The 27538-nt window shown below is 41.0% G+C and overlaps 1 protein-coding gene across 25 annotated transcripts in view; it reads left to right on the top strand.

Annotated features, from left to right (window-relative positions):
* ZMIZ1 (zinc finger MIZ-type containing 1) overlaps positions 1–27538 on the top strand; it is a 347690-nt gene that overhangs the window by 296531 nt on the left and 23621 nt on the right. For 8 of the 25 annotated variants that reach the window (XM_050711824.1, XM_050711823.1, XM_050711821.1 and 5 more), the window contains 7 exons: positions 13314–13428; positions 15618–15835; positions 17251–17449; positions 18435–18707; positions 20895–21077; positions 23384–23558; positions 24899–25040. In XM_050711824.1, coding sequence (XP_050567781.1) covers positions 13314–13428; positions 15618–15835; positions 17251–17449; positions 18435–18707; positions 20895–21077; positions 23384–23558; positions 24899–25040 — 1305 coding nt within the window. Of the gene's footprint in view, positions 1–13313; positions 13429–15617; positions 15836–17250; positions 17450–18416; positions 18708–20894; positions 21078–23383; positions 23559–24853; positions 25041–27538 lie in introns of all 25 variants that reach the window. The other 17 variants (XM_050711811.1, XM_050711812.1, XM_050711809.1 and 14 more) reach the window with 3 other exon arrangements.

Genomic DNA, 27538 nt, shown 5'->3' with positions numbered 1-27538 from the left:
GACTGCTCGAAGTATCTCAGGTGGTACGTTACAATGAGACATCTTGTGGCTCTCCAACTCCTTTTTCCAGCTGAAAGTGTTTATATTCATGGATGTTTTATGATGGGTCTATCAGACAGTAGTGAGCTATGGGGTAGGGAAGAACTGAGTTTTCTGTTTGCTAAATAGAAGATGAAAAGCAGTTAAGTATAACCCCAGTGATAAAGCTGATGAGGCAACATTTGTATATTTGTATTAGATTACATTTGGGTCAAAACTTAGTATTAAAGTTCACAGTATGTTATCTCTAATTCACAAGGCTTTGTGTAAAAAAAAAAAAAAAGCCTGTTTTGCATTTTCTACAAGAAACTAATGTAGCTAGCTATTTCAGGATTTGTAGAAGAATTAGAAAGCAAGTTAGAACAACCAAGAGCATATTCAAGAACTTTGCATAGCTCAACAAAGAGAATATAGGATATATGACAGCTGCTGAACATCACTAGAAAAAAAGAAACTTCCCCTGTCATCAGACTATCTCAAGTACCTAATGCAGGACTTTCTCTGACATTGCTTTTACTAGCAATAGAATTACCCAGAACTCTGGTCAGACGCTAGGTTGTCATTCCATGTGATGCTACAGAATTAGAGCTGCATAGTCTTGAAGCTTAAAGTGGCCTTGGCTATCTAAAATAAACTCTGACTCAAGAATGTATCATAAGAGTTGAAATGTAAGGATTCATATTTAAGAAACTGTGGGCACATACATTGGAAGGAGTTCAGGTTTGGCCTATTTTTAGGGTAGCCTTTTATTTTGAAAAAGTGAATTGAGTAGTGGGAGAAAACTGAGGTAGAGAGGTCAAGGGGGGCTTTGGTTGCAATATTATTGGTCGAATGGACTTAACGAGAGCAGAATGTAAGCCATGTAAGGATTTGCACATGTGCAAAGAAAGCTTTCAAAGTAAAGACTGCCTTGTGCTAATTTATTTTTAAATTTAGCCTTTCATTAACAGAGTGATTGAGTGTTAAATAAGTACGCAAGTTGCATATAGAACAAAAATTCAATGGAATACCTACTTTATAATGCCAGATGGTTGGTTAGACTGCAAACTCTTGGGCTTTATAAACAGAGTGAACGCTGGATTCTCAAAAAAAAAAAAAAACAACTTTTTTTTTAATCAATGTAATGCAGTAATATTTAGCTCAAAATCGAGCATGAGATGCACTCATTTTTTTAGACTTCTTTACTGATTCACATACGTAAACTTTACATGTGTACTGAGGGACCAGTATGAGACCTATCCACCTCTTTAATCCTGTGTAACTTCCAATTTAAATCCTTCTTAAAGGATTTGTGGGGGACTTAAGGAGAGTCTGTAGTCTTTGGGCTGGCCGTTTGCACAGGAGTGAAATTTCATGCTTAACGTAACTTCTTTGTATTGCAGTTTTCCATTCTGACATAATGTCAATAACAATAGACAAATACTACTCCAAGTGGCTGATTTTTACTTTTAAATGTGCTTTAAGATTTTTGGCAAGTGCTGCTACTGCTTTGATGAAGTTCCTGCTTCCCACTTTATTACATTAAGTGGTGGACCTCAGTAGATGTGGATCAAATTGAATCTTGGTTAAAATGGGCATGGTTTCCATCGTATTCAGTGGGAATTGCACCCTACTTTGTCAATGAGAACGCCTGAAGATGTGCAGCTGTTAATTGCAGCCTGCAATGTTGTCATGAGTGTTCTTTGGGTTCTTACTGTCATCTTTCTCGTTTCAAATTTTGGTCTTCTGTATTAATAAGCAGCTGTCCTGCAGTTAGTGACCAAATGTCTAGAGTAATGTCTGCATAGGGAAGTCAAGATTGATGAAAAATACAAAGATAAAGTTATTTTTAACACAAATTACTTAGTGCCAGAGGTTTTGATGAAATTAAACAGTAGATCAAATTAAGTAGTAATTCAATATTACAGTAGGTACTTTATTATCATTATTGTTTTACGTTCAGGCAATTGCCATAAATACCTTTTATTGGTAGGACTTGCTTTACAAGGGTGCTTATTTTAGTTTTTGTTTTGGCGCTTGATCTTCCAACTTAACTAACACTTGAACTTGCATTGGTAGGAGCAGCATTCTCTCTGGGAGGAGAATGACAATTCTGTGTCTGATTTTGTACTGGGTGGTTAGGACCACCCCTGACATGGGCTGCTAAGAATCAAGGGTCATCTGGCAATAACACACCAGTAGCAACATCATCAAAGTTTCTTCAAAGGTTGCAGCCTTTTCAATTTTGCCTGATCAGTTTTGGCTGATAGTGAGAGTCACTTGAAAAATGTCTGGATGAGGGAAATGGTTCAAGTGAAAGCTCTGGTGTGGCGTATACAGTCTTAGGAAAACAAGCACGTTGTGCATCTTTTATACATCAGTTCCAAGTTGAAGATCGCTTCATTATTGCATGCGGCTGGGCCATAGAGGAGCAATCTTTGCAAAAGAATTCAAAAGTTAGGGTGAAAGGTAAGATTGTTTCGGTTGTTTCATCTTTTTATTTATGAAATTGTGAAATAAATATTATTAAGGACTGAACAGATGGCAAATCCTAATGTAAGAGAATATACTTGGTAAAGTATACTCGGTTAAAGTAACTATCCCAATTCTGTAGGAGCAGTTTCTTTTTTCTTTTTTTTTTTTTAATCTTCTAGACCAAAAAATGTTAAAATCCACCATCAGGAGAAAACAAGAGGAAAGTTCAGAATTTGTAAATGTTTCTGCAGAAGTGGATTACTTAAAGGGAAAAAAAAAAAAAGAACAAAATTTGTTGAAAGCAGTTTTAAATAAGACCCCTGATGCTCTAAGCGCTGTAAAGACAAAACTGTAAGTGCTTCAAAATACTGTCCCAAGACTGTTTGCCCATCTTGTCCCCTGAGAGCACTAACATTAGATCTAGCATACTCTTATTATGGAGAGGAACAGGAAGAAAGCCTTGAATGTTGGAGCTAAAAGCAAATGATTAGTGCTTTCTACTTGAAAACTGAACGTGTGTGGCCATAAGCTGTTAATAATTAAACCTTTAATATTTTCATGTGAAAAATCTGCATTTCATTTTAGGTGAGATTATTTTGTGGTCAGTTCTTGTGGTACAAGGAGAGACTGATAGACATGAGCTCTAAAAACAGTAATGGGCAGGCTTAAATCCTCTTCAAAGGTATATTCCTCACATGCCTGTTAAAAGGTATAGGGCAAGGATCTTGTTTTATTGTGTGTTTGTTTACAGCACCTTGCACACGTCATGATAGGGCTTCTGTACTGACTAGGGTGTCAAAGTAAGTGCTTTTGCTGTAAGAACAGTATGTGGCAGTACAGCTACTGTAATTTTGTGATGGTATTTGTACGTATATGTAAGCATTACTCTTTACATTTTTTTCCTCTACGTTTTATGTATAACATAAAGTTCGGGGTTTTGTGATATATATATATTTTTTGAATTAAAAAGTGCCAGCTGATACTTTTATAAATCCAGATGAAGACTTGGCAAATGCTATTTAAGGAATGTCTGCTGACTGAGGCAAAATCTGACCTTCTCAGGCTTTGCCCTGTCTACAGTAGTTTTTAAAATATAGGTATGTGTTTGAAAAGACAGCTTTCATCCCTGTAAATGGGGCATATTGAATGTCCCGTTCCTAAAAATGCCTAATTGATTGCAATTGAAGTTTAGTGATATGCATAATAGTCTCATGAGCTTTACACGAGGGCTGCTTTCAGAAGCAGATGGTTTGTGTCCTGAGTCGAGGCGATTTTGCTCTTCCAGTGTGTTGGGAAGGCTCCCTCTGTCACTTGCTCTCAGCAACCCAACTCATTTGGGGTGGCACCGGAGTTACAAATCATTCAGCAGGGACAGTATTTGTAGCCTTTACCCATTTTCCCTGTCAGTGCGGTAACTGCACGGGGGCACAGAAAGCAGTGCTGTGCCTGGCTCTGTGATGCAGCGCTCATTAAAATCACCGGGCGTCTCATGCCGGCCTGCCTTCCTGGGGGGCCGCAGGGTCCCGGGGCTTGGTGCTGTGTCTGGTGGTGGCGTCAGCTTGTGCGGAGTGGGAAAGGAAATTACTGCTGTAAAGGGTGCCTAACGTGTTCTCATTTTCATAGTTGTGGTGGTGGTGTTTTTTTTTTGGGGGGGGGAGTAATTGGCCACTATGAACACGTGTATTTTGTCTGAAACCTGGTATTTTTCTCGACGCCTCTTCCTTACACGGACCTGTAATTGATTGTTAGATGAAAACGTGACCCTCCGCAGGATTCCTCTGTAAATAGCTTATAAAAGGAGTGCATTCCCCATAAGTTGTCTTTTTTTTATTGCTCCCCCTCCTCCCATACGCTCGGGTGCTCGAGTCCCGTCGGTCTAGCACGAGGAAGAAGGAGCTGTGGTGCTGGTTTCCCAGCACTGAAGCGGGTCACAAACTCCAGCTCGCCTTGTGTCAGGGCTGACAACAAAGGCGCCCACCCGCCTGCACCCCAGCACCGCCCAGGGCCCGGCGCGGCTATGAAGGGGCCGCTCCGCACCTGGGGGGCTGCTTCGGGGCCGGGGGGGCTCCCCCGCACCTCCCCAACCCCACAGCCCGGGGAAGGCACCGCGGGATGCCGGGGCGGCAGCTCGGCGGCCGCTGTGCCACCAACACCCTCTCGGCGACTTGCACGGGGGAGGCGTCCCCCCCACCCTGCGCCTCCCTGACACCGAGTGGAGATCCCCCTCCAGGGCTGTGGGGACCCCCCCGGGCTGTGCGGACCCCGCGGAGCAGCGGGGAACCCCCTCACAGGCAGCGGGGACCCCCCCGGGCCCTCCCGGCCCTCCCCGGCTCGGCCCGGCCCGGAGGCTCCGGCGCGGTCGCGCCCCCGGCCCCTCAGCCGCCCCCGGCCGCCCCGCAGTAAGTTGTGGAGGGCTCCTGCCGCTGCCCGGCCCGCCCCCCGCCTCCCTCGGAAAGCGGCTTTTTGTCTGCTCTCCGCCGGCGTAAATCAGCCTCGTCTCAAAAATCCGGGAAGCGCGAGTCCGCCAAGCGCCGGAGTCAGACCGCAGAGCTCCCCGTGCCCGGGGCTGCAGCCGGGCTGCTCCGGTCCCCCTGCCTCGGAGGCTAAAGCAGGAGTGGAAGCTGCTCACGCGTTCAGCGGCTCCTTCCCCGGTTGTTGTAGCAGTCGCTGACCTCCAGGCACTATGAATAAACAGCAAAGCTGGGAACAAAAGGAGTCTTCTGGCTGCCATTATCTCACATTAACATAGCAGACGCGCTGCGGTGTGAACAATGCGAGTCTCATTCGCCGATAATCAGCGAGTACCCAGGCATTTGGATTACCAAGGCAACAGGCAATGGTAGAATACTGGGTGGGTGTGTTTTTTATTGTAAAGGAGCAGTCGGATATGGAAACCCAGGTATATTGATAAAGCAGAGCAGAAGGAATGCCTTGTGGCAAGGGGGGACTGAGGACTTGGGGTTGCATTCCGACACACGTGAGATAAATAAGGCATGGATGAAGCAGGTCTGTGCTGCGAGATGCAATAAAGATTAAACTGCATTTGTCAGGCTGAAAGCGATCATAAGATAATTTCAGCATTTTGGAAAAGGTAACAGGTGGCATGTTAACAATAGGGCTGTTACCGGAGGATTTTGTAATGTAATCTGGGCTGTAGTAATGCATTGCATGGTCTACTTGTGTGACAATGGAACTGGGTGTGATGCTTTAATCTTTTTTTCCTTTGATCAGATGGATGCTGTAGTCCCATACTGTCAATACGGTGATAACCCCTTCAGCTTCTGCTGAGACAGGAGGGGGTTTCCGTAGCATTTGTTTCTTACCTGCATAGCTGTGATCATTTGTTCCACCTGGGTAGAAATAAGTTGCGTTATCTCTGTGTCTCGGCGCGTGTCCGCACACACACGTGTGTGGACATATGTGAAACCGGTAACTGCTACCAGTAACAGTAGCAGGGCTGTGTGTGTGCGAAGGGGGGTGTGGGTGTTTGCAGGCTCAGAAACATCGGAATTAATCTCATTATTTGGCCTGATGCATTTTCTAATTTCAGGGGTAGGTTCAGACGCACTAACTCTCGGGGAGCAGCGTCGGACTCTGCAGGCATGGCTGTGGGAGTAACGAGGCTGTTTGTAGAGAAAGGCGCCACAAAGCAGCAGCAAGCGTGGCACAGCCTGACCTGTAGCAGTCGCACGGGAGCGGGAAGGCAATGTTCCCACCCGGGGTGCTACCTAAGTTACACAGGCCTCGCAGGCCTGGCCAGGACTACGAAGAAAAAGTTGAAGGCTTTCAGCTTCTAAGGTACTGCGTATCACCTGCTGAGCCGCAGCCTTCATTTCGCAGGTCTGTCTCCATACACGCAGCTGTATCGTGCATATGTGTATGGCTACAAGTGGCTGGCTGCATTGTGCGTCTGTGTGGCTACGTAAAGGGCTACTGGAAATGGGCATGATACTTGAAAGAGCAGAGGCAGGGCGTGATAGCCATCTGCTAACTGCAGGTGCTATCTAAACCAGAAGCTGACAAATTGCTCGCTGCTTTCACTTCTTGACTGTTTCACCTGCATCTGCTTGCCTAGATCAAATTCAGAACATTTCCATTTTTTTTCAAGCAGCTTGCCAGAAAGCAGTCTTCCTTCATTTTACAGCGGATTATGAAATTTCTAACCGCTTTCAGTCTTCCTCTTCACATTACATTGCTCATAGCCCAGTACAGGCAACATCCAGTACTGAAACAACTCTTGTGGTAATTCTTTTAATAGGGAAGGGCTAGATACGAATGCTTTTGGAGTCAGGAGAATTAAAGATTTGCACAGGGTTAGGAAGCGTATTCATCTGTTTGGAAAAAGTGGAGGGAAAGAACATGCTTGAGAAGTTTTGTGGGGATAATTTTTGGAGCTGGATATTTTCTCTGGAAGACCTGAATGTTTGGAGCCATGCCATTACGAAGTAGAGAGAAGCAGAGTCTTGCAGAACATTTCCAAAATGACTTTTTTCATATTCACATTACATAAATACACCCAGTGATTTGGATGGGACTCTCCTTTTGTATTTGTTGAGTGAACTAAATACCAGAGCTTTAATATATGCTGATGTCCTTAAATTTCTTCAAATAATACTACTAAATTCAGAAAGGTATTTGAGGAAGGCATGCATCCCGTAGGCTTCATCAGTCAAAAGTAACTTATTGCAGCCCTCCAAAGCCAGTGCTAGCATTCATGATTATTATACCGTTCTCTTTTTCCCTCATGTTTCATGTAAGTACCTTAGGGTACCTGTACACGTCGGCTTTTAGTTTGCTTTATGTTGAAATGATATGCAGAGATAGTCTTCACTGCCTTTGCGGTATGCCTTCATATCTCCTTGCTGACTGTAAGTGGTCTACATACCCTTTCCATGCTGGTGTCTCCTTGCTTTGCCATCTTCTTCCAGGTGAATGGATTATCCTGAGTGGTTCCTACAGCCTACGTAAAATGCAGCACAAAAGGTCAAGTGATACCTTGATTAATTTTTTTGTGATAAAAAAAGAAGTTAATAATAATGTTTTTCGATATCTGTGAGCTAAACTAAAAATAGGTGTTGTGTTGTAAGCTAGCTTTGAATGTTTAAGTTGAAACATTTCAGCCAAACATGTTAGCTGTTTGAAGATGATGCATGTATCTAAGTTGGTGAGGAATCAGTTTTGTTCCCCTGGGGGGAAAAAAACAATCAATGAAAATGAGAAGTTAGTTGTTTCTGTCTAAATGTGTGGACTTCTAAAAACAAACAAACAAAAAAAAAACATTTCTGAAATGTTTCTGATTGCCAGTAAGGAGCAACTAAATTTGGTTTTCTGGTGTCACATTGCTTCTCCAAAGTATTAGTCAGGGCTAAGTATACTTAAGTGGAAATTTGAACAGAAATAAATAAAAATTTCCACTTCATCTGTTATTTGCAAATAGGTTGTCAGGGCCTACTAGCTAGAAATGGGAAAACTACTACTAGAAATGGGAAAACTTTGCTGAAGTCCTTCCTGGAGCATTCTAGTGTTGTAGGTAACTTCCAGTAGTGTTACATCTGTTCTTGTGATTTTATTTTTAAAGAGGTTTTGGGGATTTTTGATGCTGATAAGAAAATTACAGAGATGTGATGATGTTCATGCCTGTTCCCTAACATCAGCTCACTGAAAAGGCCGTTTGAATTCAGTATATGCGTGGCACTATGTGCAACAGTCTTTTTTTTAGAGTATGCTTAAAGTTTATGGTGGTGCCCTAATCAAGAATAATTGCTAAATGAATCTGTATTAATAATTAAAGCTATGTGTGTGGTGTTCATTTGAGAAAAACCCAAGTAAAACAAAAACTAAACCTGGATGAAAGTAAGTAAAGCTGCATAATTTATGAGATAATACAGGGTATGAAATGCACGTATCAATACTGGACTTAAAAAGAGCTTCATTTCCTGTTCTGATTGTGGGATTTGGTTTTTGGTTTTGGTTTTCATTGCAAATGAATGGGATTTTAGACAGAAGAGGGGAGAGACAGGAGCATGGAGTCTTCTTTTGGAGATCATGTGCTAGTTTGTATTAAAGTAGTGTCACCTAGAGGCTCCAGCCAAGAATACAACCATGGGGTGCTCGGCACCCTGCACACCCTTGCTCCCAAAGGGGCAGAGGCACGGACTGGGAGATCCACCACTTGCCAGAGGGTAAGAACAAGTCGGGAGTGCAGGGTCTGGTCTGTGTGTGGACTGTCCTGACTTGTGACTATGTGTAACTGCAAAGGCGTGTTGGCCCAGTTAGAGCTCGGAATTTCACTCCTCGTCACCATGGGCGTTCTCCTCGCTTCAGGTGCATGGGTTGCCTGAGAAGACACCTGAGAGATGACAGTCAGTGTCACACTGGTAACGACCTGCTCTTACTGGTGTCAGTTGAGGACGCTGGGATACGTTTAGTAGATTTAAAGGATTGTGTGGCCTGCGTGTGTGTCAGCCACCAGTCGGGTGGAGTGGTGGCGCTTCACAAGCATTAAAGATCACTGCAAAACTGTGAAGTTGGGTTGAGGGTAAGCAGCAAAAAGTAGTCACTGAAAGCCCAGTTCTGTGAAACTTGATGTCAGTGCTTGGAGTGAAAAGATTTTTTGAGAGAGCCAACATCTGGTGCTTTTCTGCGGTAGTTGATAGATCTTCTGTGCTTTAGACGGGGAGAGATGCTTTACAAATACAGTTTAGACACCTGGCCTTCTCAACAAGTGATGCGGAAAATCACCAGGAAGATACTACTCCAGTTTTACCCTCCTCCACGTTATGTAAAAATACCATTTTTCTCAGGATGTGTATTTCACTAAACAGTCTGAATCTCTCCTTCCTCAATCAATGAAGATATGTAAACAGAGTGTCAGATACACATACAATTGCTTTAATGATAACTGTAGTTTCAGTTATGTAAACATATTTAAAGTACAGCGTTTCCAAATAATGCTACTAATCATGTGTGAGTTATGGTAATTCCCTGGCTTTAATTTACTCTATGGAGCTTACTTTCTATGAAGCAACTTTTATTAGAATTTGCTGACAGTCTCTGCCTGACATGAAGCCTGTAACTATTCCAAAGAGGTTGACTATCTGTTTGGTTCTCTTTTTCTTGCTTTGGGATTAAGAGAAGCTGTTAAGACCCAATTACCAGTGTACCTCTCTGACATTAGTGCTGTATTACCAGTGGTTTCAGTGCATTTGCCAGCAGCTAAGAAATCTTTCCTCCTTATGCCTTGATAACAGCTTTGCTGCATCATAGTTTGAGAAGTATTTTCCCTTCATCTCTTCCTCTTTGCTCTATGGCTTCCTCTGCTGTCTGGCCTTTAATGCTGACCAGTAGTATGTATAGGTTCATTAACACTATTATAAATTTAGTCAATACTCTTTTAGTGGACTCCAGCTGAGCCCAAACTGACTCACTGCCCTCCAGGGTGTAGTGAGAGACTTAATTACCCTTGTACCATTCAACAGAACAATGTTGTGGGCAGTGCATCGCTTTGGCTGGAGATGTTGAGGCTTCTGTCCCTATTGGCTGCCATTTTCAAGCTTCAAGAAAGGGACTTCAGAGTAATTTGCAGCTCTGTAGAGTAACAGCAGAAAGTTCTTTTGCAAATGAGAATTGGATTGGTCACGTTTCAATACAGTACTTAAATGGATTTCCCTTTGATGGCTAGAGAATTCCTTTGGGTTGTCTAAGGACAGAAACACGAGTTAAAAGGGTGGAGAAGTGGAAGGGCAAGTAATCCTTTAGCTAAGTGAGGCGTGTTCTGGCATGTCATACTGCTTAAAACCAGAGGAGCGTCCACCCAGTGGAGGCACAGAAGGTGCTGCATCCAGCGTGGCAAAAGTCATACTCAGACACACGTGTAATGAATGGGCGATAGCCTGAGTATCATGCTGGGGAACGCGAACCAGGAGAATGACATGTGTTTCTCATTGGGGTAGGGGAAGTGAAATTTGTGTGAAGGGAGGTCTGGCTCAGTAAGTACATATTAGGTGTATAAGTTGCTATTCTGCAAGGCACATCCGCCACTATTTCAGAGTTGCCAGAATTTCTGACACTAATGTTGTCTGTGATTTAAAGCTAAGTCCTATGTTGGACAATGTAATAGTCATGTGATTCAATGTGCATGGTGAATGAATATTTCTCAACAAATCTACGCCTAGTCTTCTTTTCTGGCTTTCATGTGTTATGCTGGGTTTCCTATGCTGGAGACTTCCATAATATGTCAACAGTTTGGCTTCTTGAGGTATCACGTGACTGTAATAACATAAAAATTGAGTGATTAGCTCTTCGTAATTAGATGAAGTGATTGTATAGTCTTTGAGAACCCAGTGCAGTCTTCCACTAAACAAATGCTCTGACTCTACAGTTGGATGAACAATATATGAATTCTCTTCTGTGTACTGTAAAGGAGAATAGAAAAGAGAAACATACTTTGGAGACAGTGAAAAAATGGATAAAACTTCGTAACAGCAGGATAAGGCATCACTAGCTCAAAGTCTGAGCATGTATACAAGCCATACGGCATATTTGCATTAGAATCACCTTCAGTGACTTTGTGGTTTGGTCCCTGCCTGTCCCTACCCTTCTTATTTACTCCTACACTTACAAAATATTTGCTTTGTCCCTCAGGTTTTATTACTTGTTGGCAGCACCTCATTAGGGAATATAGAGGAATGGCTGCAGTGAGTCCTTTAACTGCTTATGTCATGGCAAGATCTTCTTCGTAGTCATCAAAGTATACAAGCACCCATATGTGCCATAAATATCTAAAAAAAACATAGAGCAGACATTGGCAAAAACCGTCAGAGAACAAAATGAAGTAAGAGGCATCATTTAGAGCAGGAAAAAAGAGGAGAGCTTCGTAGCAGTCACAAATTCTGGGTTAGTCATCATTCATCTCCATGCTGACAGGGGACTTGCTGAAACGTTGCGTCACTTGCAAATGTTAGTCACTGAAGCCATTGTCTGAGCCTCTGAATGAGATTAGGAAGGTCTTCAGCCTTCTGAGAGAAAATATTTTAAAGAAAAATGGTCTAAGAGGACTTGCAGATTGCACGGCATTAAATATGTCCTTATTCACACATTGTTTTATATGCATGCTGTCAAGGTAAACATTACCTGTCAAGCATCTCATATAGAATTAATGTTTTCCATTAATTTTCCCTAATTATTTGTTAGGGGAAATTATTCTTTTCCCTAATTTAATTCATTCCATGTTTTGTGATTCTATTATTGCTTAATTCAATTTAGGTATTTTGAAACAAATAGGTCAGTTTAAATTCATAGTTACATTCTAATACAATGCTGTTGTGCTGACGCAGTGTTATGGAATTTGTTTGGCATTTGCTAGTTGTTCGTAAAATGTTATTTCATTTTAACATAGTTGCTATTGCTGTTACTTGATTATTGGTCACTTTGGACATTGGCAGATTTTTTTAAAGGGGGGAACACTTCTTTGTGCAATGTGATTGCTATTCTTACATGGTTTACACTGGATTTTATAGGCAGGTTAAAGAGCAAACACATACACAGTCCTTGATTTTAGCTGGTAGCAGAAAAGGGAAGAGAATTGGTCCAAGCCTGGAGTGCTATCTGGGAACATGGGAGAGTCACCTGCCTTGTCTGCCACAGAGCCCTTGTTAGGACATTGGCAGGCCATTTGTCTCGCCAGCTGCTGTGTGAGTAGTTGTGATGGACTTCATGGTGCGGGCTTAGAAGTGCTCGGATACAGAGCTCAGAGAGCCTGTGGGGGTTCTTTAGGCAAGGTAGCCCCATACAGAATTCCAGCAATAGTTGGCAATCCAAGCAAAAATGCCATTCTTGATACAAAATAGAAATCAAGGCCTTTTGAAAATGAAAGAGCAATATGTACTTATTAAATGACTTATATCTAGATGAGGAAAGATCATGTGTGTGTATGTGTACATGTATGCAAATAGAAATTTAACTTACAAGTTAATAGTATGAGAACAAACAAATTTAAAATAGGCATGTATTCTACAGTGATGGGATTAATAGTTACTTTCATAGGTTTTAACATATTTCATTAATTACGCTAGATGTGTACATATCCTGTGTTCGTTTTGCAACTATTAAAGCTTTCCTATGAAAAGAACTGTAAGAAATGCTTGCTTGTATCTGTGGACAAAGCTAATGGAAAAATCCAATCCTCTCACCCACATATTTATCTGAAAGATGTGTTGTATATCTGCAGTTGATTTTCTAGCATGCTGATTAGCTAATACTGTTTTTGGCATGCAGCTTATCCATCGTGTAGAAGAACACTATCTGAATTTCAATTTTCTTTTCAAAATGATGTTGAACTGCTTTTCCTTTAAAGGCTCTTCTGGCCATTTGGGGACCCAGTGCAGACAGTGGAGCTGCAGTCTAGTCTCAAAATCTAATTGAATTGATATGAGGCAGCTGAAGCAGTGATTGTTGAAGAGCTTGAGATGGATTGCCAAAAAATAAGTGCTTCTGAGCAACTTGCTTAGTGTCCTCATTTGAAAATCTGCCCATGAGTTGATTTTTACTTCCACTGGTAATAGACCTTTATGGTAAATGCCCTGTGTTTCAGTATAGTCAAGGAATTTGTTAGTTCTATGTGGCTTAGATATGATATGATCACATTGCTATTAAAGAAGAAAAAACTATGCGTCTAAGAGTGCTGAAAAAAAAAAAAAAAAGAAGAAGTGGGGAGTTAAAGGAATGTGGAAATGCTGGTGTTAATCCCTTTGTCCCCACCAGCAATTTGCTACCATTTAACTTTCCAAAATCTCATTTTCCTAAACTTTTTTTTTCCACAGTGATGGGTCTTTCCCTTACGATTCTGTTCCCTGGCAGCAAAATACCAACCAGCCTCCAGGTTCCTTATCAGTGGTCACCACGGTATGGGGTGTGACTAATACCTCTCAAAGCCAGGTAAGCTTCATTTTTATGTTTCCTCCCCCCTAGATACATGTTTTGATTAATGTTTGCAAAATGAAAAGCTTTGGGGAAAATTCTCGTAGGATCGATAACAGTGTCTGTGTTCTCTTTGTTGTAAATGTGCATTTTTTCCCAGTTATGTTCTCTTTGGTATCATCAGAAAGGACGTGTTTGAGTCAGCAACTCGTTTAGCTGCATGCAAATGTCAGGCTAGGGTATAGCACATATTTTGCACTGTATGGTTTTAACAGTAAAAGCATGGTTTTGTTGTGATCCCAAACCTCCTGGGAATTTCAGATTGAAGAGGTTTTTTAATTAAAAATTGTATTTTCAGCTAGATTCATAAAATGGTAGTTTTTGTCATTTTTATCTGGTCTTATGTTGTACTAGTGGGCTGCTCAGATCTGTTGCCAACTCTACCTCCATGCTGAGGTGCTAACTACCAGCTATAGGCTGTGCTCTCTCTTCAGCCTCTCTGTTGATACTGCCTTATGTTGCAACAAATATTTCAATATGCATTAGAGCAAAAGCATGATCTCCTGGCTTCCAGGTGAAAAACATATTTATTGGATTTGCATTTAGTTCTCTCCACGCTTTTACCTCTCTTTTTCTTCTCCAATGTGTATCAAATTATTTTATACAAAAAGAAGCAGCTTTAATGAAAAGGACACCAATTATTTCTGATAGTGCGTTCTCCAAGGAATGTGGTACAAATGTTACTCTCAGACAGTGTAGTCCTTTTTGACACCATACATGAAGTGCTTAAACACTTTGCTGTGTTTGAGTGCGGATGGTGTATGAATCTAACCTGTCTTTCCCATGTTTTCCAAATCAAACATCATACCAAATTTTTCTGTTTGTCAGATTCGAAATTTTGGTTAGAAAAGTAAAAACAAAATTGTTGTGTATTGAGTCATTAAAAAACGAAATCATTTAGGAGCCAAGTCATACAGATAGTCACGTGGCAGTTACATAAACACTGTTTGTGGCACAGTCTTCCTTCAAAAAATAAAGATAGGTAACAGTTACCAGATCTATGACATCATCTATTATTGTTGATTTATTTTTAAACCTTAAAAGAAAAGGTATCCCACCTGGGTGAGAAATAGCTGAGTAAATATAAGCATGTAGGACTATGATAGTATTGGCCAGAAAATGGAAATACAGTTCCTTGTGGGAATCTTTCACACTTGGAAAAAAAAAATGACTTGGTGTTTTGTTCTATCTTAAGAACACTGTTACATTATTTAAACTCTTTGTGATACTTCAGAAGAATTTGCAATAAAAGAAAAAAAGTGCTTTTGTACAAGAAGAAAATGCTTCTTCAGAATCACTGCAAGAAAAGGGTGAACCTGTGAAACATGAGGCTTGGTTATAAGCTGTTCAGAGCAGACTGAGATGAATGACAGGGTTTCCCTTAAGTCTTCGTATTCCCCAAGGAAGAGAAGGGAGCCAGACTCAGAGATTTGGCTTCAAATTCCAAGAGCCAACAAACTCAATACTACCATGCGGCTTGGTCTTATGCAAAAGTCGTGACTGCTAGATTTATTCCCAAATAGCAGGAAGATTTCCATGCAGGTAACTATGAACCATCATGCTCATATCTCGAAGAAAATCATAGCATTTTTGGTTCAATTGAAAAAAATTATTCAAACAAGCAAGCTGAGTACTTTGAAAAACAGAGCAAGGGATTCTTCTCTTAAGAAGTTATAAAACCAACTGATGGACTTCTGTAGAAAACAGGTTAAGCCATGGAAACACATTCTCTCACAGTTCTGGCATCTGTAATGTCCTTTACAGTATGTCTGTGGGACTGTATACTTGCAAGTCATTTTGAGGCCCTACATCGGAAAAAAAAAGCATATGCTTTCTCTTAATTGGATGAATGTCACCTAAAGAGCATGGCTGTAGCAGGTCTATATCAAAACTATTTTATTAAGTGTGTTTGTTAACTAGGCTACCTCCCGTGAAGCAAAATCAGAGTTCAGTTCTCATGTTAGTTTGGAAATGGCAAAAGGAGAGAGCAGCAGAAACCAGTGCACCTAGACTTCAACAAGGTGTATACTCATTAGAGTTCAGAGTACAGGATGGTTATATTGTAATTTATTGATTCCAGCAAATCAACGCAATTTGCTTGATGTAGTTCAAAGTACAGCCCCTTACTCTCATGTTTCTACTCACAGGTGCTGGGAAATCCAATGGCAAATGCTAACAACCCTATGAACCCAGCAGGAAATCCCATGGCTTCTGGGATGACTACCAGCAACCCTGGAATCAACTCGCCTCAGTTTGCTGGACAGCAGCAACAATTTTCAGCCAAGGCAGGCTCCACTCAGCCGTATATACAGCAGGGCATGTATGGGCGACCCAACTACGCTGGAAGTGGAGGCTTTGGTGGGAGGTAAGATTTACACATGTGAGGTGGAAAAGGGATGTAAACCGTTGATGAAGCTTGTTTTAGTGACGTGACGGAAGTGTCACGCACTCGTTTTTATTGCATAAAGTCTCAGTAGCTATTTTATGCTGCTTAGCTGAAGCGCATACTGCTTATACAGCTTCAGAAATCAGATACCCAAACTGCAACAAAATTCATCACAGTAAATGGAAATGGCTTAGGTCAATCAATTAGCTCTAATAAACCCCCAAAATAAAGTTTTAATTAAGAGAGATTGTTAAATAGAACACAGACTTAGGAATGATTAACATTTAATAAGGCCATGATGTGAAAGGTATTGATGGTATAATTTAAAGACTTGTATGCAGGAATAAACTTGAGTAGTAGGCAACAGTAGATTCCTATGGATGGGATATTTCTGCCTAAAGACTTGTAATCTGAAAAAAATTGGGGGTGGAGATTTTTGTTACGAGAGATGATCTAACTGTGTATTTATTCTGGAGAAGTAAATGCTGCATTTGCACAATAGGCCAAAACTAATACCCTGGGCTTTGTTACATGTTGACTTTCTGTGTCTGTCCTTTGTAAACAAGGGTGGTAAGTCCACTTAACTGAAACCACTATTTATGGCCCCTCTGCAAAGCCTGCTGATAAGGTTGTTAACATAGTCAGTCTAGTGTGAAGGATATAAGCCTAGAACTCAGGGGACTTTATCTCTCCTTTCATCTCCGCCACCGATCTACCGAGTAACCTTGAACAAGCCATGAAGTTTCTGTACCTGTGTATTAATGTCTCTAAAATGGGCACAGTAATAGTGACCTGCATTTATAAAGATAGTTGAGGTCTTGGAGTGGGAAAGACGGGGTTTAGCTTCATTTATCGTACAATCAGTAGAAGAGCTGGGTAGGAAGTACAAAATTCAATGTGTAGGATCCGGAAGAGTTGATTGTGGTGGTTCTCTCCTGGCTATTTTGCTGAGGTTGAGGGAGAAGTGTTTTTACATTGGGAAAACTTGGTATAATTCACCATTGGGGCAGATGAATGCACTGGTGTGGAGGCAGCAGTCTGTTCATGTTGCTGTGCAGTCTGCCCCTAAATTATTGGGAAATGGGGCTTGCGTTAATTTTCTGGACTTCAGTTCAGCTTCTCAGGGAGTTTCAGAGCTGCAAAGCAGTTCAGTGCTCATGAAACAACTGGAGATAGTGCCTTGCAGTCCTGGTGGCAGCCCTAACACTGTGGCATGTGAGCAGCACTTGTGTCTCATTTACACATTGAATTCCCCCTCCTGCTGGCTTTCACTGGAAATTGATACGTGGTTTTGGAACAGTTCCGGATGAGGATCACATCGAAGTTCAAAACAAAACCCACTAAGCATGTCTTAATTCTCTGTTTCTTTCTTTCTTTCCTTTCTTCCCGGTCAGTTACCCTGGAGGCCCAAACACCCCTGCGGGCATGGGGATCCCGCCACACACAAGGCCACCGGCTGATTTCACCCAGCCAGCCGCTGCTGCCGCCGCTGCTGCAGTTGCAGCTGCAGCTGCTACAGCAACAGCTACAGCTACAGCCACTGTGGCAGCCCTTCAGGAAACGCAGAATAAGGATATGAACCAGTATGGACCGGTAAGAGCGTAACCCTTATGTCTTTGTACCTGCCTGATTTGGACGATTACAGGGGATTGGGCTGCCTTCCCTTGTTTATTAGGGTGCCAACCCTATATTTTTGCATGAGCATGGTTATAAATGCTTATGAGAAACTGCTGGAATGTGTGTATGTTGTTATGAGTCAAAGTACCCCATTTTTTTCCCCTCCAATAAATTTTGTGGTTTGTAGATTGTCCCTTAAAAAACACAAAGTTTACCCAAAGTTATGGCTTCATCTGATATGATGTATTATTGCTGCCTTTGCCAGCCCTGTGAACCTCTAAGCTAGAGTACCTGGTGAAATGTTTCGAAGTCTGGGAATAGGTTTTGTACTACTTGGGTAATTGCTTATTTTGCCAACTGCAGTCAATTGTTTTTTTTTTCCCCTTAAATGACGAAACAATAGAAAAGAAATTTGCTTTTTAATAAAGCTGTCCGTGAGAACAGCTGTGAGACATGCATTTCTGGTGATCCACAGCCTCCAGCATGTCATGATTTGCTGTAATAATTTTTTCTTCAAATAAACAAGGGTTCAGTTGCTGCAGGTTTTCTCTTTTGCAAACCTCCCAGAGCTTTGAAGTATATGGGCCGATATGCCACATGAAATAACAAAGGATAGCACCTTAGAAATTGTAGCATGGTGCTCTGTGTATGCAGCCAACTTCCTAGCCTGTTGTCTAATGGTAATAGACTAGCAAATTTAAACTATTTAATTGCTCATTGTAGACCTAACTCTGTCCGTGTCTCTTATGCCTTCCACAATTCCAACTGAATTTTTATTATAAATAACATCACCACCCATCAAAAGTTGGAGAACATTGAAGGAAAATGCGACATAACACATCCCTTTCTTCCCTCCCCCCAAAAGCATGTTCAGCTCCCTCCTCCCATTTTAAATGCATGTCGCATTTTATTCTTTTTTTTTTTTCTTCTTCTTCCGTTGAAGGTTTGTTCCTCTTTCCAGATGGGTCCAACTCAGGCTTACAACAACCAGTTTATGAACCAGCCTGGTCCTCGTGGCCCTGCTTCGATGCCAGGCAACATGAACCCAGCAAGCATGGGTGCAGGAATGACGCCCTCCAGCATGAGTGGGCCGCCCATGGGCATGAACCAGCCGAGGCCTCCTGGAATGAGTCCCTTCAGCACCCATGGGCAGAGGATGCCTCAGCAAGCCTACCCAGGCCCACGCCCCCAGTCTTTGCCTATACAGGGCATAAAGAGGCCGTACCCAGGAGAGGTACGAACTTCTCTAACTTATTTTATTTTCTGTCAAGTATTGTTTTGACTGAAAGGTGCTACATGCTGAGCAATGCGTGGTGTACCTCCCTCTACAATAGCTATGTATCTGTTCCAAATTTGGTAGGAATGCTTCTTTTAAAGTACAAGTGGCAGCAGCTCTTGCTTTTTAGCTTCTACAGTATTCAGGTTGGTCCTTGCTATGTTAGTCAAGATGACAGTCATTAAAACCATGAAAGACCCCAAACCAGCGGAGCCCTCAAAATGTCACTTTTTTGTTCTCGAGCTAGATGGTAAATTCATAGACCCTAAGCAGACTTCCTTCACAGGGGTGGATTTATTTAACTTGACAATTTAAAAGAGATGTTGAAGGTGAAATACTTACTTGAGCCCAATACGTATGTGATTTGCATTTTCTTGGATAGTTTTATTGTTCTAAGGAAATACAGGGAATATGTTGTATGAACACCCCTAATAATAACATTTATTTTGAAGAACATTTGCCTTTCAAACTTCTTGAGGCTTGATTTTCATGGGCGCTGGGATGAATATAAATCTTGCTGAGCTCAAGTCCCTGCCTGTCAGCACTTATATTAGATAAGTTTATTTGGAGTGTGGTATTTCTGTCTAAGTTTCCGTGCTGTTATGTGAGATCTGAGTGGCTTTGTGTACAAAATTACCTGGCCATTGACTTGTATTGTGACTTTGGGCAAGACAATTAGGGTCAAAATTTTAAAGAGATGAAGGAAATTAAAAATACAGACAGATTAGCTTTTGGATTTTAAAATGCAGAAATTCATTTTACTATTTAAATTGGTGTGAATTAGGAAGTAGATGCTTCTGAGAATTCCATCAATTGCCTCTCAGCATCTATATACACCTAAATGTCTTTACAAATCTAGCCACCAGTTACTAGCTTCAGAGAAAATTTCCTGGTGAAATTATGTATTAAACTGAGGCAATAGCTATAACTCAGTTGTAGAGCTTTGAATATTATTATATTACTCTGACTATAATAACAGTACTAAGAGTTTATAGAAAACATACAGTGAAGAGTACCATGCACAAAATATAGCAAACATTTCTTCTTGAACTACATTTAAATATTCAAGAAACTGTTTAAAAAAAAATCTGAAAAAAAGGATATGCTTTTAGAGGAATTGTTTCTCTGGGAAGGTATTTGACTCGGCAAATATAGTCACTCTACAATTAAAAAAAAAAAACACAGTGTGGCTTGTACAGATAATTTTTATCTTTAGATTTTGTGTTTTCAGGAAGACATAAATACTGTTTTCCTGCTTCAGAAGCAGGTTTGTCATCATAAGTGAATACAGTCATTTTCCCAAGAAGTGGGAAAACTGAACAGGGTCCTAAGTGTGACATGCCTGCTTGTCTGGCAGTGTGCAAATTCTGTAGATGCTATTTGCATATGGGTATTTGAAAACTTCATTTATGGAGACTCCTTATTAATCAGTTTATTTTCAAATTGACACTTTGCTACCTTTAAAGTTCCAGTTTTGATTCCAGAAGTGCAGGACAATACTAGCAAGAGCTAGCAAAGTGTTCACAACTAGTTTACTTGTGTTTAGTCTCGGGTACAGCTAAGGACTGCAACTCAGGGCAAGGATAGCAGCTGTGTTGAGCAGTAAGACATGGACTGACCGCAGATCTACTCTTTGCCTGTTCCAGGATTATCATCTTTTTATGTTAGTTTTTCTCTGTGCTTCCATTCTCCATTTGGAAAAGGTGACACAAGAATGGTGCTGGTAGTGCTCACAAAAACACAGAGATATTGTGAACATTGCATTTGTTTACAATTCTGTTTTTGTTTGTGTTTTTTTTTCCACACACAATGCCCTTTGAGCCATAGAAGTAGCTTAGACAGAAGATTGCAGGGACTTGGCAACACTGTAAGGGTGTGTGTGTGTTTTAGTGTCTGTGTTAATGTGCAGGGAAAAAAGTATATGGCTAATCTTATCCCACTTTAGTTTGTGGGACTTTCACACTTTTGAGTGAGTATTCACCTATGACCATCAGGGCCCTGGCTTAAGCATGAGTGACACTGAGTGGAGGAATATTCACCTGGAGGTTTGATTTGGTTTTGATTCCACTACTGTTTATATACAAATAATCAAGACAATTGCTTGCATGAAACAGATCGTTTTCTTTCATCTTTGTTGTGAAACAGCCGAATTATGGAAACCAGCAGTATGGACCAAATAGCCAGTTTCCAAACCAGCCTGGTCAGTATCCCACTCCCAACCCTCCAAGACCCCTTACGTCTCCCAACTATCCTGGACAGAGGATGCCAAGCCAGCAAAACACAGGGCAGTACCCACCTCCAACAGTCAACATGGGGCAGTATTACAAGGTAAGAATTCTTAGATTATCATTTGCATTCTGGTACATGTTTATGAATGAAGTCATACTCCTGACTTCTTGGCTACTGCTTTTACGTGACTAAATGAAAGGTAGAAAAAAAGCACAGTGCTTATACTCATGTTCGGGATATCACAGGATCAAGTTAATTAGCCAAGTTGAATCGCAACTTCAGAGCGGTTCATAAAGAAAACTGAATGTTACTGCAGCTCATTAGAGGCTTTTGGTTCCACTTTAAATACATCATGTAAAAATAAGTGCATAATGGGATACAGCTGTAATATTTTCACCTATTCATGGCATACTATAAGAATACAACTTTGGAAATTTGTAATAAACAAGTTCCACATTGCAAATGCCCAATTTCAGACCTACAGCGGTCACTGTTGGATCAAACCAGCCCCAAATTAAAAGCTGTTCCAGCTGTAGAATTCATCTTTGAACTGAAGTTTGCGTGACTTTTTTTCCCACTTCTCCCTTCTGTTTTCTCCGTTTTTTTTCTTTGTGCTGCTTGTTTGAAGAAGTAGAATTGTTCAAATGTTGTATAAAACCTTTTCTTATGGAATTATCCTGAGCACTTCTGATTATCCAAACTGAGTCTGTACTTAGGGCCTTCTGAGGTTAGATGTCTTTGAAGTGCACACAAAAGGGGTCTTTTGCACACAGGTACTCCAGTGAATATATAAAAACTGGGTGGACCATGGATGGTCTGACCTGCTCCTAAAACTTTATCTGTTAAAGTCTCTGGACTACCTTCCGATTTTGAAGGTTGAAAGTTGCACGTTGGTCTTGAATTGGAGTTGTTCTGGTGTGTTTCACACAGAAAACACACCATTGAAAAAAGAGCCCCCCCCCAAAAAACACCTTTACTATAGAGCATCTGTCCTACATGCTACCAAGCTGTCCACTGCAACACCCTCAGGAAAGCTCGTTGCATGATGGTAGTTTTTGCAGTACACTGTCAGGAAGAACACGGTAAGGATCCTCAACGACAGTAGTTCCAATGCAGTCACTCATGTTAAAATAGCAGCAGCAGATTCCTTTGAAGTTTTTAAGTGACAGATTTTTTAAATACATTTTACTTTATTTTATTTGTGTTTGAAGATTTTTGTTTATGGAATAGTTCTAACAGGGGATTTATGGTCTTTTCAATGCACACCTATTTTGTATTCAAATATAGATTGTTCTGGAAGCAGTTAGATAACAGGAGACCTTGTCAAGAAGGGAGAATATCCTGGCTAGGAGAAATTCCAGCTTGCCATAGACAAGAGCTGAATCTTTGGACCATAATGATTGTGGAGACAGTAACTGTGTGTTAAAGAAAAACACAGAGAAAAATAGATTGGAAATGTAAATGCCTAAGAATTGCCTTTCAGAATGCCTTTCAGAATGCAGCTCTCTTTTGGGGCACTTCAGAGTACCTTAAGCTAGCAGCACAGCATTTAGATGTAGCGTCAGATCTGAGGTCCTGATATTTTGGCTGCCTGTAAAGGTTTTCATCTTATGACACTTTGGTGTGTGTGTGTGCGTGCTTATGGTACACGGACTATTAAAAGGGGGTGCCAAGCAGTTGCAGTGTTGTTTAATGTCATCATCCTTTACATGATTGTTACTGGTTTATTCTGTTACCTCTAGCCTTCCCCTTAATTACAAGAAACAAAACCAATGGTGTTTTAATATTAAAACTATGATTTATAATTAACAATCTGTTTTCTTTTAGCTTGTCTTACTTAGCAGCAAACTGAGAACAGAGTCAATTGTAGGTACACAGAATAAAAGATGTCCCCTGAGCTCCAGAGCTTTCATTCTGAATAGATGAGTTGGACAGGGGTGGGGAAAAAAAGGACAGATAGAAGTTAAAGGGTCACAGACAGTCTAATAGTGTGTCCTTGCATTTTGTTTTTCATGTAGGCTTTTGTGCAGTGGGGCTGTTTTGGGAGAAAGCCAAGTAGATGTAAAGGGCTGGATGGGCTGGAGTGGTATGGAGAGGCTGAAGCAGTTGGTTTTGGAAAGAGAGCATTCAGCAGAACGTGTTAAGCCTCTTAGCAGCCTTGCTTATATCTAGTCATTGCCAGAACTAAACTGGCTGGTCTGCTGGTTTCAGTTCCTGCTTTACTCTTCTAGTCTGCTTCTTTCCTGAAGGCCTCATTGGACGTCCTGTGGTTTCTCATCCTTCCGGAGACAGAGGGGCCTCCCTACCTTGTTTATAGTCCTTGGTGTTTGATAGCAGTGCAGTTCACAAAGCTTATTATTCTTGTTTCAGACAGCTATAACAATGTGATTTTATTTATTTTCTAGCCATCAAGGCCTGTACCTGTGGCAAATTACCCTCATTCACCTGTTCCAGGAAACCCCACACCACCTATGACTCCAGGGAGCAATATTCCTCCATACCTGTCACCTAACCAGGATGTCAAACCACCATTCCCACCTGACATTAAGCCAAATATCAATGCTTTACCACCACCTCCAAGTGAGTAGCAAGCAGAACGTTCCCGCAGTCCCTTATTGTCACTCCATTCTCTGCCATATACATTTTCAGTTTGGAAACAAGGTCTGATTGCTACCCTGGAAGCAGCCCAGATTGCTAAGTTTTGATAGGTGGCATGGCCCAGCTGCACAGTGCAGGGTCACTAGAGTGGGTGGACAGGAAAAGGAAAGATTGCTGTCCCCTGCTAATATAGAGTATCCAAAAAGTTCTTTAAAGTTAAACTTGTAAGGATGTTACTCCTGAAGTTTTCCTTTGATACACTTCCTGAGGATAAAACACTTGATTTTAAATTGTGTTGTGTGTGCTTGGTAGACTTGTTGATTGTATGAACTGTTATTGTGGTGTATTTTGTTCAATGGCAAAGTCATTCATTGAACATTACAGCAGAATGGCATACGATGTGAATATTTATGGTGGTGTCTCTGTTGTGATCCATACAGGCTTCTTAAGAATATTCAGTAGTATGCCAAAAATTGATATATGTTCCTTTCTAAGCCATTCAACCTCACAGCTTCATTTGGATGGGAACAGGGAAGGAATAAGAAGATCTCTCTGGCTGTGTACTAGCACAAGATGTTTGATGTTTTGAAGTGACTGATGAACAGTAGGAGATAGCATATACTAGGGAATTGGAGAGTCTTTGTTTCCTATAAAAGGAATTCTGCTGAATTAGCACTTTGCAGACAGTGTTTGGACTTGAGGATAACTGAAAAATGAAGTTGAAGAAGTTGGCCTGCAGTATTGTTTGGGCAAGACCATAGATAGCATTTAAAGACATTTGGTCTGCACAGTTTAACTGTAAGTTACCACAAAACCATGTGATACAAGGTCAGATAGTAATTGCGTGCCAGTATCTGGGGTCTTTGGAAAGGTTCAGCTGAAACTAATTGAGTAATGTTGTTCCCAGCTCAAAGCAGAAGAAATAACTAAGTGTTATTACAGTTGGCCATAATCAAGAGATTTGTCGTCAGTCTTCCACTAACAGACTAAGGCTGGACATTGATCCTATCCGGTAATAAAAAACACAAGTTCTTGCCACGTCTGGTTTATGTTTATGGTCCAGAATGCTAGGATCCTAATGTTAAGTGTGGGAGAACGTAAGACTTGGGTTTGTCATGCTTATCAACTCGAGCCTTTCACTTGTATCAATTAGATCTTGTAGCTACTTGTGATTTTCTTTTGTGTGTCTATAAACCTGCTAAGTTAAACCCAGTAGCAGATCACTGTGCCATTTGTTACTATTCTGTATAAATATACACATTATTATTGCACTGCAGATGCTAAAGGGAAAGTTCACGCTTTCTCTCCCTCTTCGATCCCAGCCAACCACAATGATGAGCTCCGTCTGACATTTCCCGTGAGAGATGGTGTTGTGTTGGAGCCCTTCCGGCTGGAACACAACCTGGCAGTCAGTAACCATGTCTTTCACTTACGGCCAACTGTTCATCAAACGCTGATGTGGAGGTAAGCTCAGTCTTGTTGTGAGGAAGTCTAGCACCAACGATGGAGAAATGGCAGGCCAGATGGACTTAATTCAGGCCAGATGAAATTACCATTAATTTCATTTGAAAAATCATGGTCTAGCTGAGGAAAATTCTTTGTAAAAACTCGCAGATAAACTCACCTGTTGCTTTACAGAGGCAACACGTACTAAAATGTTTCCTAATGCATGTTGTATCCCCTCACTGATAGTACATGGATAGCACACAGTGTCTGAAAAGTCATTGTAAGCATTTCATCATTTCTGCTCTGGTTAGAACGAGTGTAGGATGTCCGTGACCAACACCAGTACAAACTTTGATGGAGGAGACTCTGAAGTCCTTAGGTGCCTTGTGGCCTGTGAAATGTTGGTTGCAGGAGTAACTATGCAGGACTATTAGTTTCTGCCGAAATTACATGATTGAGTGTCTGATAATGAAAAATAACGCACTAAAGAAGGATCTGATTTAGAGGTTTGGTAAAATCAGAAAGACAAGTGCTTAAATCTAATTTCGTACATTCTCCATCTCTTATGACTCCACAAGTGAGGATGGGTCAGAAATATTTGGGGCATAGCTTTTCATGCACATTAGTCTTCTGTTTTTCAGTTACAGCAAGCACTACTTTCCAGAACAGAGGAATAGTTTTCCTAGGTGTTACTTTACTATATTTAATTTAGATTTGCATAAGTGATTCCAGGATATGTTCTGCTTCCATCATACTTATGGAATGACTTTAGATCAACTTACAATCAGAGCCTTTTTTTTTTTTTTTGCATGTTTTCAAATACTTCTGAATAACCGTCTCATTCTCTTTTTCTCAGGAAGCCTTTCAGTGTTATCCTGTTTTCTTACGAAATTATTTGAACCTGTTTCTGTGCACTGTGGAGCTTGATTAGTTTCTCATTATCTTGTACAGAGGTTGTTTTACAGGTGTAGCTGCTGAGGTGGTAAAACACTGCATCTTCAGCACATTTTCCATTATGCCTGCCTCGCTTTCAGTTTCTTCCTGAGCCTGGATCAAATACCCCCCTGGCCTTAATGGGAATGAAAACTGGTAGCTTCAGCTTTTTTCCATCTGAGGATGTTTTTCCTATTCACTGGAATCCATTTGAGACTTCTATTTTTATGGTGTGGAGAGCACATGGTGGGCAGGGGTGGCAGAGAGGTGAGCTGGGTTCCCTGCCCCTGGGACAGATTCTGGCTCTAAAGCTGAGGCTGGATGCTGGATACAGGAGTCATTTGCTGCCACAATGCTCTCCTAACCTGATGTAGCTTGGGGGTTAGAAATGAGAGAGATTTCAGACAGGCCACATCCAATAATTAACACCTAACTTTGAGGTCAGTTATTGCTTACTTGCATTTCATTATCGTGGAGTACTAGAAGCAGAGGGAGTTTTGGCAGTTATTTGCCAGTTCTTATTAATAAGTAATCACTACTGGGGATTGTGCTGGCTCATTCAGTAGATTTATAGTGCTGCACTGAGGCATGAGGCTGTTTCTTAATATCTGTTCTTTCTTTCTTTCCTAGCTCACCAAACACATAGCCTTTATTTAAACTTATTTTAATGAAGACTCATAGGTAAACCATGCACAGGTCTGCTGTTTTGAAAGGGTTGTTAATAGTGGGGAGAATGGATGGTCCTGTAATGAAGTCATTTCAAATTTACCTCAGGGCTGGATGGATTCCAAAAAAATGAATTAGTCACATGTGTGGATGGATTTTGTTTTTATAGAGAATGATGGAATAGAGCCAGGTCTGAATATTTTTCTGCCAGTTAAAATATTCGGTAAAACCTCTCACGTGTACACCCATAATTAATAGCAGTGCAACTATTTTTCTCCCCATTGGGAACTCTTCATGGTTATGAGAAGCAGAAGATTGAAGGCAAGAAAAATGTTGCCTTGAAGCTGGCTCAGTCTTAGCACTGCTCAGTTATTAACAGCGTCCCAATGTGGGGCTGCGTGCTAGGAAAGGGAGGGTCTCCTGGTCTCTGTCCCCACTCTGAGACTTTCAGAAGACCTGGCCAGAGCTCTCAGGAATGGACAAATTCAGATTGGTTTTTAAATTATAGGTGCTATGTCTGTTTTCCTCTGGGTTTGGTTGATTGCTGCATGTTCTGTTAAGGTGAGAATCTCTAGTAGATCGTGCAGAGAGAGCTTTCAAAACTTGGTAATGAAATATTGGAGGGAAAAATGGAAACACTTGATATAGATGGATTATTTTGAAAGGTCAGGTAATTTGTATTCTATACTTTTCTTTGTTAAAAAACATGCTTTTATCCAGTACTAAGTCTTGATGTTTTGAAATCTAGAAAAGACTATGTTAAATCAGAAATGGAATCTCTATTTCTGGAAAAGGAAAACTGAAGTTAAAGTGATGATCTCCTGAATTGTCTTTTCCTCATGGGTCTTACAAAGATGTCTTCCTCCAGGCAAGATGAAGAACCAAGCACCTAAGTTTTCAAGCATAAAAGATAAACA

The sequence above is a fragment of the Cygnus atratus genome, chromosome 7, assembly GCF_013377495.2.
Source record: "Cygnus atratus isolate AKBS03 ecotype Queensland, Australia chromosome 7, CAtr_DNAZoo_HiC_assembly, whole genome shotgun sequence".
In the NCBI taxonomy this organism is placed as follows: Eukaryota; Metazoa; Chordata; class Aves; order Anseriformes; family Anatidae; genus Cygnus; species Cygnus atratus.
Note: the sequence above shows the minus strand (reverse complement) of the source record. Positions and strands in the feature narration are given on the sequence as shown.